The sequence below is a fragment of the Staurois parvus genome, unplaced genomic scaffold (genome assembly GCF_062004578.1).
Source record: "Staurois parvus isolate SC_StPar_1 unplaced genomic scaffold, SC_StPar_1.0 ptg000209l, whole genome shotgun sequence".
NCBI classification, from domain to species: Eukaryota; Metazoa; Chordata; class Amphibia; order Anura; family Ranidae; genus Staurois; species Staurois parvus.
Genome location: NW_028318005.1, coordinates 2,899,949 through 2,915,118, shown reverse-complemented (window position 1 = coordinate 2,915,118; position 15,170 = coordinate 2,899,949). Strand labels below are relative to the sequence as shown.

Below are 15,170 nucleotides of genomic sequence, written 5' to 3'. Positions count from 1 at the left end.
TACAGTATATGATTCAATTGGGGGTGTGTTGGGGGCATGGGAGGGAGGGGGGGCTGGTTGCGGGGAGGAGGGTGGGACTTATAGGGGGATTCCACAGATGTTGTTTTTTTTTTGTTTTTTTTTTGTTTTTTTTTTCTTAGTGAGCGAACATCACCTCTCCTCGCCTCCTACTAAGCTGTCCCATCTGGACGTGCCTCTGCTTACTGGCCGGTCCCCGTCTCTTGATCCGGAAGAGAGTACGATTCAGGGGTTGCCCGCATTGTCAATGCTTCCACGGGACCTGCTTCCCCCATACCCCTGCGACTTCCCCGATTTCCCTAGTGCGTGAGAGGTGATGCTCGTTCTTGTTGTCACCGTAGGGGCTGTAGATGGTTTATCCTTGCTTTGATTTTTGACACTTAGCCTTTCTACTCTATGGGACATGATTGGCGTTGACCCTGGGGTAGCCCAGACATTTTTGCGCGATGCTTGGGACTCAACACTGTTTTTTCTGTTTTTGCATTGCTTCAACTGTTATTGCATATGTTAACCTGTTGATATTATGTTTTATGTAAGGGGATGCTTGTATTACTCATTTGGCCTCCTAAAATTCCGCATATTGCCTTTTCCCCCTTGATTGCCTGCCAAATGTCTCAAAATTACCTGTTGGCTCACAAGTGGTTATGGCCTCTAAACCCTGATATGTGCCCTGCTACTCTACAGTGAGGGCTGGGACCCTGCGCTGCATATCGTACCTCAGGCTTCTTCTGCAATATGGGTCTTTGTAGACTCCTCCCTCTTCAAATCCCACTCCTTTAAATAAACAAATTTTTACACATTTCATGGTGGTTTCCGACCGGCGGTGGTTCTACTCTCGTTTCGTTGTCTACCTCGTTCCCAACACAGTAGGCTCTGCGAGCTATTACTGAATATTTTTACGGCTATCTTCACTATCTCGATTCTCCCCTTTTTTCTCTTTACTTGCCTCATACTGTTCGTCTCCTTCTCTTATACGTACTCCTCTCCTTCTCTTTTCTCTTTCTTTCTTTCTGTCTATTTCCTTTCAGGTGTTTTGTCCTCTCTCACGTGGAATAGCAGGTCTCTTCCTCTAGCCGTTTACTCTTACTATCTTTTGGCCCCCCCCTTTTTTTTTTTTTTCTTTGTTTTGGGTTTTTTTTGTTTTTTTTTGTTTTTTTCTTTGTTTTGTTTTGGTTTTTTTTTTTTTTTTGTTTTTTTTTTTTTGTTTTCTCTCTCTCTCTTTCCCTTCAACCCCGCCCCCCCCCTCCCCCGGGGCGCTGCATCTTTGGACACTCGCAACACTGATTGGTGAACATGCCGTCCCTCACCTCTGTTTCGAGACCAAGGTCCCTGAAAATCCTCTCACTCAACACCAAGGGTCTGAATACACCCGAAAAGCGCTCCATGTTGCTCTCCTATCTGCATAAACAAAAGGCAGATGTTGTCTTCCTTCAAGAGACGCACTTTCGTCAGGACTCTATTCCCAAGCTTTTTAATTTCCACTTTCCCATAGTCCACCATGCCACTAACCCTCTGGCCAAGTCGAAAGGGGTAGCTATTTTACTCGCTAGACATCTTCCCTTTACTATGTCAGACTCCCTTGCTGATCCTGAAGGCAGGTACTTATTCATAAAGGGTTCATTCGCCAATAGACCCGTCACATTTGCTAATGTATACGCCCCTAATACCAAGCAGGTCTCTTTCACACGCTCAATAACTACCACCCTATCTGCTTTCCATTCAGGTGTTCTGATCTTAGGGGGCGATTTGAATGTCCCACTATATCCTCTGCTAGACTCCTCCTCCGGAAGCTCCTTTTTACCGTTTAAGGCCCTCAAACAAATAAACATACAATTACAACACTTACAACTGCACGATTCATGGAGAACTCTCTACCCCACGGTAAAAGATTACACATTTTATTCCGCACCACATAATAAGTACTCCAGGATAGACTATCTTTTTCTGTCGCAATCAGATCTCCCGCTACTCCATGCCGCTTCTATAGAACCGATGGTTCTTTCCGATCACAATCCCATCACCATGACTTTACGGTTCCCAGATACTTACACACGCTCGAAATATTGGCGCCTAGACGCCTCCCTTCTTGCTGACTCTGCTATCGAACAAGAGATCCGCACCAATCTGGTTGAATACTTTTCCTTCAATTGCTCCCCTGATACCTCCCTACTCACGCAGTGGGAGGCTCATAAGTGTGTCATTCGGGGCGTCCTCATAGCAGCTGCTTCGAAGCGTAAAAAAGATAGACAAGAGCGTTTGAGACGCCTCACAGCTAAGATCCATTCATTAGAGAGAGCACATAAGCGGTCTCTGGCTGCGTCGACCCTATCCGAACTTACGTGTACACGTTCACAGCTTCTTACAGAATTGGGGAAGATGGTTAAGAAACGGTTCATTCTCTCTCAAAAACTATACTATGAATTTGCTAACAAGAGCGGAAAGTTCCTAGCTAGAGCTCTCCGCGAAAAACGATCCAGTATGACGGTACATAAAATTAGAGGTCCCGATGGCACCATGGCCACATCTAATCCTGATATTGCTGCCCATTTTGAACATTTTTATAGATCCTTATATAACCTTCCTCCTGAACGCCCACCGCCGCATACTGACGAATCCAGGGCCTCTTTGATTTCTGAATTTCTCCAGCTCCACGGTCCGTCGGCTCTCTCGGAAGACTTGGTCAACTCTCTGGAAGCGGATCTGACCCTGAATGAGCTGCAGTGTGCTTTGAAACAGACAAAACCTGGTAAGAGTCCGGGTCCCGACGGCTTCTCCGCAGCCTATTATAAATCCTTCTTGGATATCTTAGGTACCCCCCTTCTTTTGGCGTTTAATACTTTCTCCAAATCCCCCCTGCCTCAACATCGTCTTTTGGAAGCCCACATAACGGTTATCCCCAAGGGTGATAAAGATAACACGCAGGTATCCAACTACAGACCCATCTCCCTGCTGAATGTAGACATTAAGTTATTTGCGAAGATCTTGGCTAATAGACTTCTCCCCCTGCTTCCCTCCTTGATCAATTTAGATCAAGTTGGATTCATACCGGGAAGGGAAGCAAGGGACAATACCATTAAGGCCCTTAACCTTCACCATTGGTTGTGCAAATCTAACACTTCTGGTTTTTTCCTTTCCCTGGATGCAGAGAAGGCCTTTGATAGAATTGCATGGGACTATCTGCAAGCGTCTCTGGTGTCATTGGGTTTGGGTGAGAAGATGCTCAACTTCATCATGACCCTGTACACAGGCCCCACCGCTCGAGTCAGGGTCAATGGACATCTGTCCAACTCGTTTTACTTAGGAAACGGAACACATCAGGGTTGCCCCCTTTCCCCACTCTTGTTTGTCCTATCCCTCGAGCCCCTATTGCGCAAAATCCGCTCGAACTCTGACATCAAAGGGATCAGGGTATTGGACAAGGAATACAAGCTCGCTGCTTACGCAGACGACATCCTTCTCTTCCTTGCTGATCCACACACCACTTTGCCTAATCTGTTAAAAGAATTTGCTCTCTTTCGATTCTTGTCAAACTTTAAAATCAACTTCTCCAAATCTTCTGCCCTTAACATATCCCTGCCTCCAGAACTCGTATCTTTCTGTGAATCTCATTTCCCGTTTCGTTGGGAAAAGGATTCCCTTCCATATCTCGGCGTCCAACTTACCCGCAACCTCGATGACCTCTATGCAAAAAACTTCCTTCCCGCTCTACGTTCTCTCCAAGAGGACCTCCACAAATGGCATCGTCCTTGTTTCTCTTGGTTTGGAAGGGCAGCTATAATCAAAATGAACATACTCCCACGCCTTCTCTATCTTTTTCAAACGCTGCCAATCCACATACCTGCTGCTTTTTTTACATCTTGTAAAAAATTCTGCACACAATTCCTGTGGAATCATAAGCGTCCACGTATTGCTTTTTCTCAACTGACTCTCCCCAAACTTAGAGGTGGAATTGGGCTCCCTGACCTTCACCGGTACTACTGGGCATGCCACCTTACACGCATAGTGGACTGGCATGTTCATTCTACCTCTAAAGACTGGGTCTGCCTCGAAAATGCCTTCTCACCCTCACCCCTGACATCGATTCCATGGTTACTGCCAAAGCATACACCTCAAGAGCTCCTCACCCACCCTTTAGTGGGGCCAAGCTTAAATATTCTCCGCCTGAACTGTAAAACGGTATCTATCTCTGAGTCTCCGAATTCCTTAACCTCCATTCGTCTCAATCCTGACTTCCCCCCAGGCATGCACAAGTCATTCCTATCTGAGCATTGGCCACATGACCAGATCTTAGTTAAACACTTTATCCGCGGTGGAAAAGTACTATCGTTCCGCGAACTGCTTGATAGCCTAGATAGTCGAGATTTTCCTTTTTGGGCCTTTCTGCAGATAAGACACTTCCTGCTCTCACACAAACTGTTCCATAACTGGACTCGTCCCCTCACTCCTTTTGAATCCCTATGCTCTAGAGCTGAACCGCGCAAACATTTGATTTCGGCGATTTACCCTCTCCTTGTTGAGAGTAGGGATTATAACTCTTTACCCTCCTGCCGTGCTTGGAACAGAGACTTGGGAAACAGCTTATTGGACGCCGATTGGGACCTAATATTTATGCATACTCATAAATGCTCCCTCAATGTCTCGACTCAGGAAAATGGATATAAAATTGCTTCGAGATGGTACCGAACCCCGTCGAGAATCTCTCGTTTTAATCCTTCCGTCCCCAACAGCTGTTGGAGATGTGGAACCCCGGATGGATCCTTTCTCCACATTTGGTGGTCTTGTCCCAATATCCAACCATTTTGGCAGGAGGTCCACCGGCTTGTAGTGTCTGTGACCACCTTGTCCCTAGCTTTCTCTCCAGAGCAGTTTCTTCTCCATCATTCCTCTCTGCCCAGGGGACAATACCTCAAATCTTTAGCAATGCATATGGTCAACGCAGCCAGACTCTGTCTTCCCACTCTTTGGGGCTCCACCCGCCCTCCCTCCATACGCGATTGGCTGCTCCGTGTGGGTAAAATTGCGGAAATGGAAGAACTGATTGCGACCGCACTCGATTCCCCCACTAAATTCTCCCATGCTTGGGCCTGCTGGAATCACTTTAAAACTACTTCTACGTACCGGTCCTTTATGAACCGTCCAACCAACACGCCTGATTGATTACTAATCTCCATTGTATGTTACTCCACACTCTAGAGCATACGGTAGGCGACTTCCCCACTTTCAGGGCTCTATCCCCACCTACCGGCCCCGGTTAATAGACTTTTGCTCAAATACACCCATAAAAGACCCTTGGTGTTGACGACAATACAAACCCAGCTCCCCCCCCCCCCCTTCACCCCCACCCCCCGTTTTTTTTTTTTGTTTTTTTTTTTTTGTTTTTTTCTATCTTTTATCTTTTCTTGTTCTCCTTTTCTTTCTTCTTACCTTCTTGTTACTCGCCCAGTTAACCACTGGGTTCCTCTTTAGAGAACATTAGGCATGCCATTGTCATATTTACCTTGCTTACATTAGCGACCCTCACGACAATCTAAGCTTACTTACAGGTACCACCACTCCAGTAAAACACTAGCTTCATCCTCAACGGTTGTGCTGCATCTACCCTGCCTCCTTCTGCGGCGCTATAATGAGAATTACATACTAAGAAGGTCCGATGCGATAACATTCCCATGCGCCCTACTAGACTGCCTGAGTATTACAGACTTACCCCGTCGTGGACTGGCACATCCATGCTCCTTATGTGGTTCTTTGTAAGAATATTCCTACTTTCTCCCGACATGCACTGCCAAATGTTGTAAATGACCATCATTTGCTTTTCTTTTGTATTATTATGCACTTTTTCAATAAACGTTTTTTTTTGGAAAAAAAAAAATGTATTTCCTGTCCAATGTCGAACAATCATTGCACACATCTTAATTGCTGCCTGGTTAACTATCACTAAAGCGTTGAAATCTAATCTCTTCCTATTTTGGAAGTGATTACTAGAGTACACTCCCATTATCTATATGAGAGGTCCTATGCATTTTCGAATCACACTATCAGGGTATTTGATGTTAAATGGCTGTGCTGGAACATTTTATTCAAGCTCTCTGACCTATGAGTGTAAGGTATCATATGGCATGGATATTGGAATTTTACTGAATTCTGTTGGATATGTTGGATTTCTTGCTCTATTGTACTTTTTTGTCCATTTTCTTTTTTTTCTATTTTTATCCTTTTTTGGTTAAATTTCTGTTAGACTGTTCTTGTAATGGATAAAATTCTATTCTTTTGTGTATCATATGTGTCATATGAGGAAGCGAAACGTGCATTGCTTTGTTCTGAATGTGAAATCTGCGGTGCATCTGCTGACCTCTTGCGCATAGATATGTTCCTGATATCATAATCAGATAATTGTACGTATTTGCTGAATTCATTCTGTATAATTTTGAAACATGTGATGCCATTTCGACTACTGTTACAGTTGTCTACTGTTTTGTTATTGTCTTGAAAAACTTTAGTAAAAAAGAGTTGAAAGAAAAACAGTCCTGGCTCTTTGACCCAGAAGCACCCAGACAAGCATGTAGATGACTCACAATGACTCACCAAAGCTCACAAGGACCAAAAGGAGTGCTAGAGTACAAACATCTGAATATTAGCATTGAATGTGAGCAAAGTAAAGGAATGCCTAGTATTCAGCCTGACTGTAGTGGTCCTAGTGGGAGCAGCATGTTTTATATAGCATGGAGTAAGTTAATTATTAGGGTGTTATCAGTCTATCAATCTACAGTAGGATCCCAAACTGTCAACTTACCTTGGTCATGTTCTATGTTTTGCATGTGTTTTCTACTCACTGCATTTAAGTCATGTTAGCACAAGAAAGAAATGTTTATACTTGCATGTAAGAAAATAATTGCATGTAAAAATTGTACTGCAGCATTCCATGCTAAAAATTAACTTTAACAAAAAATGTTTTTTGCCTGGCATAAAAGTAGTAAGTCCTGCAATAATATCTTCTATGAAAGCTCTAACAGTTAAGAAACGAATACTGAAATTGTTCAGGTCCATCAACCTTAATTAATCTTTTCAATATACATTAATTGGTTTACCTGTATTCCATTTATGTCCACAAGTGGCCCAAGGCAGTTCAGTAGTAAAACAGTTGAATAAATAGAAAATTGCCCAAGCTAATATGATGATATAGTAGACATTTAAATGTGCTTCAATCACCTGAGTAGCATATCCAATACCTAAAAATAAATAAAAAAAATTTAGTTATAATTACTGAACTAGGCTGTCCATAATGCCTAGTAAAAATGTTGTCTTATGCATGCTCATAGACAGAGTGACATTGGGAGAAAGTAGACCCTTCTTAAAGGATAAATTCACCTACTTGGGGAAAATAATAAGCGGTTTTGCATAAAAAAATGTACATTTATGATTTTTCCCTACTGGAGCTTGCATAGCATTGCACCCCTGATCATCAAATCGTGGGTACAGTGTGAGGCTCCTGCACCCTCTTCCTCCAGTTGTCTTGTCTGTACCTCTATAAGGGCTTTCTGTTAAAAAGGTTACTTAAACTAATGCCTACTGTATGTTGATGAGGCATCGTTGTTAAGGACATTTCGGCCACCCCGCTCCTTAACAACCAGCTCTTCTCAATTAATTTGAATGATCTGATCTGAATGAATCTGGATGAGTCTGAAAATTTAATTATACCTTTTCTGGATTTGTTCAGATTCATTACTGTGTCATTTTGGAAATTTGGATACATCCGAATCTCCAAAAATTACATTTTTGTCCGAAAAGCGAATCTGAACAAACCAAGCTGCACGTCTAGTGATGAATTAAACAAATGACTAAGGACTGAAATCACAAATAAACAGAAACATTATATTTCTGGGTGACACGTCATGATATAATACTGTACCTTCAAACAAAGGGCAAACTTTTCTCCAACATGTTATTCCTCCTTCACTGGTAAATTGCCCAAGTGCCGTCTCCAGGAAAAATACCGGTATGCCGCAGAATATAAAAAACACCACATATGGAATTAGAAAAGCTCCTGAAAGACAGCAAAAAAATGATAATAATGATAAATAATCATGCATATTAATTTTATTAGTATTGGTATTGTTTTATTCAAGAACATTATTATGCTCTCATAATTAAAGAGCATTTATTTTAAAAAAAATGTACCCCAACACATTTACAAGCCTAATCGCTAAGTATTGGACGATAGGAAAGGTCAAACAGAGATTCACTTATGATACGTTGAACACCACCTTGGTTGGTAGGCTGACCTTAAAAACTCAAATGAGTACAACTGCATATTGGCAGAACAAAAACACCCCATAAATTATATAATTAACTCACTTTTTTTGTGTGTGTCTTTGTTCTACTCATGTGCATCTTCCTCTATATTCCAAAGGAGTATATATTTTCAAATTGTTTCAAGGTGCTGATTAAATGCATTCTTTGTTCCTTCTATAAACTTTACCCCACATATATCAATGGTGGAATATGTTTCCTTTAATTTGTTTAATTTTTACATGGCGGAAATGTAAAATTCCTAAATACTTATTTAAAAATAAAATACCCATCCTGTCTAATCTAGTTAAAATACATTTGACACCTACATCTGGCACCTCTTAGAATTAAGAAGATGGAAAAAACCCCTGTAAAAGTGTGTGTAAATTTGCTCTATAAGGGCGAAATAGCAAAACCTTTTAGATTCACATATAGGACCAGTCCACCACAATCCAAAGGTTACATTGTGCTGAAAAACAAATAAAATTACTATTGCTCCTCAATAGCTAGTAGTTAATCATATTCAAACAGACTTGTCCTGTAATACTGAAGATGCTTCATATTTTACTAATTAATACTAGCTAGATCAGAACATGGATAAATGTGAACCTTCAGCTGACGTATTACTCCACATTGGTTTGCAAGCCAGGAGCCCCCAACTGACTTTCTTTGAATAACAAAATAAAAATGTTAACTCTTTGTAATACTTTATTCAATTGAACCACTAGGATCCTAATATACAGGTGCACCTATAGGTTCCCTCCATTGGGTAAATTTATGTTTGCCATGTTTGCCAAGACAAGGGGTAAGTGTAGGCAATTTATAGGTGTGGTTTTTGAGGGTGTGGATAAGTGTGCATTAACTCCTACACCAACATAACAACTGCAGTACAAATAATAGTTCCTACTTCACATGAAAGGGGTCATCATGTGTTTAAACCAGTGTTTCTCAACAAGCATGCTATTTAACCCTAAGTTTCCTCCAAAGGTTGCCAGGCTTTTTTTGAGCAATGAACAATTTCTACCACTCCGGTAAGTAACCACTGCCATCAATGATCTTTAAAGCTATATAAAAAACAAGTATAAGACAAATTCTTCCTAATGACCATCACACTAATTTACTGAGAGCTATAGATAGATATAGATATACTGTAGTAAATAGCATGAGTTCCTTGAAACCAGAAAATTATTTCAGAGGTTTCTCCACTTACATAAAGTAAGGTTAGCACCGCCACTCCACTTCCTGGATCTCAGCATGCATTTGAATCCCTGGAACCGGAAGTACCATCACTAGTAGACAGGATATGATGACCATCAAACCATCCTCTACATGTTTCGCCGCATGGCGTCTTCAGGTAGCGTTGATAACTTTGCTTTATGTATTTGTGCCGAGGTATTGGGCACCATCATTTGTAAGTGCAATATTTTATCTTGTGTTTAATCATGAATTTCAGTAAATATTACACTATGAGATAACTTTTTCATGATTCATGATTGATTGTGGTGGAGAGCGGCTGAGGCTTTTTGAAGACTGGAAGTCAGGAGTACTTATACGGCTGGGATAACAAGCGCTATATGACCTTACTTATAATTAAGGTGGTCATGGATCTGCGGTGAGGCACAGGTGGTGGAGCACTTACAAAAATATGATCTGCTTTACCCAAATTTAAAGTGGAATAAATACATAAAAATATTATCTGTTACATTTTAGTTTGAAACATTACTTATACAGCCCATAGAACTGCAAAATATTTTCTGAGTGATATGACAGCCTAAGAGTAAAGTAGGAAAGTGTTAAAACCCCATCAGTTTATTTTGTACTATATGTGTCCCTTTGGGGAGATTTTTAATTCCTATACCAGAAAACCAACAGGTAGTTAAAGAAAATCTCTCCAAAGTGAAAAGAATTCTTCTTAGACAGCTCTTACTGCAACAGGAACATTTCCCACCCTCTCTTGTTCTGGTGACAACTCTAAAATTTTTGATTTTCCCTCAGATACACTTTGGGGATGATTAACTAAAACCAAAGAGTGCAAAATCTGGTGCAGCTCTGCACAGAAACCAATTAGCTTCCAGGTTTTTTTTTCAACGCTTAATTGAAAAAGCTAAAGTTAAAATCTTATTGGTTACCATGCACTGCTGCACCAGCTTTTGTACTCTCCAGGTTTAGTAAATTAACTCTTATAAGTTGAAATTGAAAAATAAATACTAATTTGAATTTTTAAAAAAATTATAATGCAGGGTCCTATTTAAAAAGCAACAAAGCCTACACAACAATGGGATTTATGTAAGGGTGAAGTAATAATTATTCCTTAATATATTCTGTAGCAGTCCTAGGCAGCCATATTTGTCGGCATGCCACTCCATGGCTATTTCTCACTACTTGTTTCCTGTAAGTCATTATAGTTCACTGCAGGAGATTCCACACATTGCAAAAGCAAGGGGCTCTTTTGTTTGATAATCTTCCAGTATCTTTTGCGAGAGGCACAGAGCTCCCTACAAAAATGCATAATGTGCGAACAGTATGAGAACTAACAGCCAGCTTTATGAATATATTTATTCTGTCTAAAATGTCAGTATTGTACTGGTTAATAGGTGATAACAATATCAGGGAACCATGCCAAAAGTGGCCTTACTGTAAATCAAATAGGAATTGCAAATTTAACATCACTGCTATTCTCAGCCCTTTACAGTCTCCTGTCAGAAATAATGTAGAGTAGTCACAGCTCTACTCCAAGGGGACTGGAGGCCAATTAATACCTTCCCTTTTCTGCCTACAAATTAACTAACTGTTGTTGCTATATCTACACTGTTCCTTTAAGACTACATATGGTGGCTCAACCCCGCTGTTATCAACAACTAGAAATATATAAATTATAATATAGTTATATACATTAATATGTCCAAACAGCAAGCTTGGTCAATAAAAACATACAATATATTACATATACTATATGCCTAAAACAATTAAAATTGCACAAATCAATCTTGTTGCATACATGTCCAAAATAATCCCTAGATGGAAACAACCATTATTATCCTTGGGTCCCCACACCCCATCAATAATAAATATAATGTCAACTAGAAGAACTCTACCATAAGTGCCTAATGGGTGTTGCATATGTAATCCATATAAGCCAAATGCAAACTATGCAATCGTCAGGAATGAAAAACTCAGTACTGTTATGTATATGACCCAACCATCATGAGTCATATCAAGGAGATGTGAATAACCAATGGATTCCAACAGTATATACAATAATTCATATGTGCAACCATACCAAAGATAATATAAATTATAAATGTGAATAAACCATCCATGCATTATTTTCCCCTAGCAGACATCAAACAAGTATTTGAGTAGAGATAGTACAACATGTACATCAACTATAACGTCAGGCTTTGTACAAAAGTCTGCATCTCAGACATTTCACCATAGGAGATATACTGGAAACAAGCCTTATTTACATCCTTCTACTTACATGTTGGTATATCATCATCACTATATTATATGGTGCACATCCATGAACAGACAGACGTTCTGCTCCAAGGTGGATCTGCCAACAACAAAGGTGTTCACACTACCGTCTGCAATGGCTTTATGCCATGAATGCTCACAAAGCATATGGCAGACTTTGCCAAATGTGTAAAATTGAATCTTGTAAGGCACCTATTTTTCACTCAAACGTAGCAGCTGTAATGCTTTAAAAGGCACTCTTCTTCCATTTTATCAACTACCTCCATGGCCGACTCCTCTCTAAAGTTTTGCAGCCATAGGTGGATCCCTGGTAGGTGTTTCATAAGGTACATTTGTTCATCATCAATCAGCCCTAGTTAGGGACATATGAGCTTGATCCCCATCAGCTGGTGCCTCAGTCGTCACTTTTCCTGGGGCAGCTGGCATGTATTATTGTATAGATTGTTGGTATTTGTTTATAAGAAATACGTTGTGCCTGAAGTTCAGCTTAAAGCGGAACTCCACCCAAAAGCAGAAACTTCGCTTATCTGCCTCCTCCCCCCTTTGCTGCCACATTTGGCACCTTTTTTGGGGAGCAGGTACCTGGCTTTGACAGGTACCCGCTCCCACTTTCAGCTCAGTTCACCACAAAAAACTGAGCCAGATGTTCGCCCCCCCCCCCCCCCCACACAGCCCTCTGGGACATTTCACAGGTCACGGAGGACTGTGGCCCATTCACAAAGTGCAGGGTGCTTCGCACATTGGGGACCTTACCCATAACTGTCTGTCTCCTTTTGAACCAATCTTCTCTGTAATATATTTAGAGTCATTTAGAGTCAACAATAGCATGTCTTGAGAAAGGAGGGCTGTGCCTTACCAAAATCTTGACATTGATTAAATTATGTTTAAAATTCCTCCTGCTATAAGTCCTGCTGGGTTTACCTACTGCCTACTGCATATTCTATGTGCTTTTTTCATGCATTGCACCCAGGCCAATACCCCTACCAGTGTGTGCGGGAGCTCATTTCTAGACTACCCAGTGTCCAATAGGATACCCCTGACCTCCAAGTGACTGTCTGTCACTGGTCAAACGCAAATAAGAATTACCTCTACACCTGTGCAGGCTCTCAGTTTTCAATACAGACAACTATTTAGCCAACACAGACTCAAAGCCTATCAAGAATGACTCTAAACAGGATTTGATATAGCTGAAATGATTTCACTGCAGAAGGAAGAGCGCTGTCACCCTATTAAAGGCAGCGGCGTATTTACCGTGAGGTAAACAAGGCATTTGCCTTGGGCGGCAATTTTCAGGGGGGCCACCTCCCGGGAGAAGAAGGGACACATGTGGCAGTGGTGGGGACTTGGTAAGGAACTGCCTGTGCTTCTCCATGGAATCCGAGGGAGCTGTGCACTGCTGGAGGGTGTAAGGAGAGTTTCCGCACAAGGAAGACACTAGGCTTGACTCCAGGGATGGCCAGCTGCTTTCCGGAGAGGTTAAGGTTAGTGCTTGAACTGTCTCTCTGCAGGCGTGAGGGGGTGTGTGGTTAATGAGGAGTGGTGGTGGTGGGGGCTGGAGTGGTGGGGGTGCACAATTTAGTGTTGTCTAGGGCAGCACAAGAACTAAATACACCACTGATCAAAGATATCGATGATTTTGACAGGTACCCGTTCCCACTTCCAGCTCTTTCACCATGGCCTCCTCCTTCCTCCTGCAGTCTCCTGGGAACCTTCACAGGTCCCAGAAGACTGGCAGACTAATCAAGAGGTGCTGCGTGATTCACACATGCACAGTGGGCACCCGGCTGTGAAGCCGCAGGCTGTCACACCCTGGTGCCCACAGTTGAGATGTCGGTGCCGTGGAGAGAAGAAGAAGAGAAGGGATGGGTGAGCACATCACTGGACCCTGGGACAGGTAAGTGTGTGTTTATAAAAAGTCAGCAGTTGCAGTTTTTGTAGCGGCTGACTTCTAAGAAACACAAAAATGGCTGGAACTTCGCTTTAATGACAAATTAGCACACAGTTTCAATACAGGGCACTCTCACCCCCTTCCTGCCCAGGGCAATTTTCAGCTTTCAGTGCTGTTGCGCTTTGAATAACAATTGTGCGATCATGCAACACTGTACCCAAACAACATTTTTGTATTTTTTTCACACAAATGTTGATTTTTTTTTTGGTGGTATTCGATCACCACTTCTTTTTTTCCTCTTGCTAAATAAATAAACATTAGACCCACAATTTAAAAAAAAAAGTGTTTTTCTTTGTTTCTGTTATAAAGTTTTGCAAATAAATAAATGTTCTTCAGAAATTTAGGCCAACTAAATGTATTCTGCTACATTTCTTTGGTGAAAAGTGAGTGTTTATTATTTAGACATGGAAAGAAGGCACCTCTAAGTGCAGTATTGGCAGTTTATTAACATACAAAGAAAAAATTCCTCTTACAAGAAGTCAAAACATGACAGGCTCAGCATAGTAAACCGTCCGATGTTCCTGATGGTATGGGTTTAAGGGCCATCCAGCAGCAGTGTGGCCTGTGGAACGTAGGATTGTCGGAACTAAGATGGCTGTAGAACCACGGGAGGAGTCGTGGAATGCATTTATCAGAGGTGACAAAAGATTTGGGTGGTAACGCATTTCGGAGCATGCGCAAAGTGCTTCTTCAGCAGACCTAAGCCCTGAAGACTCACTGGCAGTTTTATATCAGCAAAGGGGGTGGGAGAATGGGAGGGATGGGGCAGGTGGACAAGCAGGTTGCTCCTTGGTCCTAAAAACCTATTACTTTTGAAGCTATAAAACACTAGGTTATTAGGAAACTAAAAACAATAGTTTAAAAAATGTAAATGGGTATACAAAGAAAAATAATATTTATTATACACACTTGTCAGCTTAACCCCATGAGATGGAAATATCACATTAACCATTTGAAAAAATCATGTATGTATGTATGTATATAAAGAGATAGCATACATTAGATCAGATAGCAAAAAATGTAATTATATAAAAGAACTCAAAGAAAATGTAAGAGAATGAAATGGGATACTATTAAAAAGTAGATACAACATCATAACATATCATTATATTGCTGAGTCAGCTTAAAAACACTCTATGTAAGTATGCCTAATATGGTTGTCTATAGGAATAATATCTCATTATCACACTATTATATTCTGAAAGGGATCCTTGTTTAAATGGAGAAAGGAAGAAGAAGAAGAGATATGCCTGGAATTATTAAAGGAAACATCATTAGTATAAAGTGCGAACGGAAAGTCTTCCTTAATAATATAAACATTTTTAAATAAACAGCTGTGTAGATGAAGGGCAGATATCTCTACAGGATTGAGCTTATTTCCGGCTCCTCGTTTAGTCCATATGGAGATAATACATCCAAGGTGTAAATCCAACAGGTGTCT

General features: G+C 41.1%; 1 protein-coding gene across 1 annotated transcript in view; it reads right to left on the bottom strand.

The window, feature by feature from the left end:
- The window catches only part of SLC6A11 (solute carrier family 6 member 11), a 340,299-nt gene that overhangs the window by 229,464 nt on the left and 95,665 nt on the right, over window positions 1-15,170 (bottom strand). The window contains exons 3-4 of the mRNA XM_089678690.1: window positions 7,925-8,059; window positions 7,104-7,244 (exon numbers count right to left, since the gene is read on the bottom strand). Of these exons, the coding sequence (XP_089534816.1) occupies window positions 7,104-7,244; window positions 7,925-8,059 (276 nt within the window). The remainder of the gene's footprint in view (window positions 1-7,103; window positions 7,245-7,924; window positions 8,060-15,170) is intronic.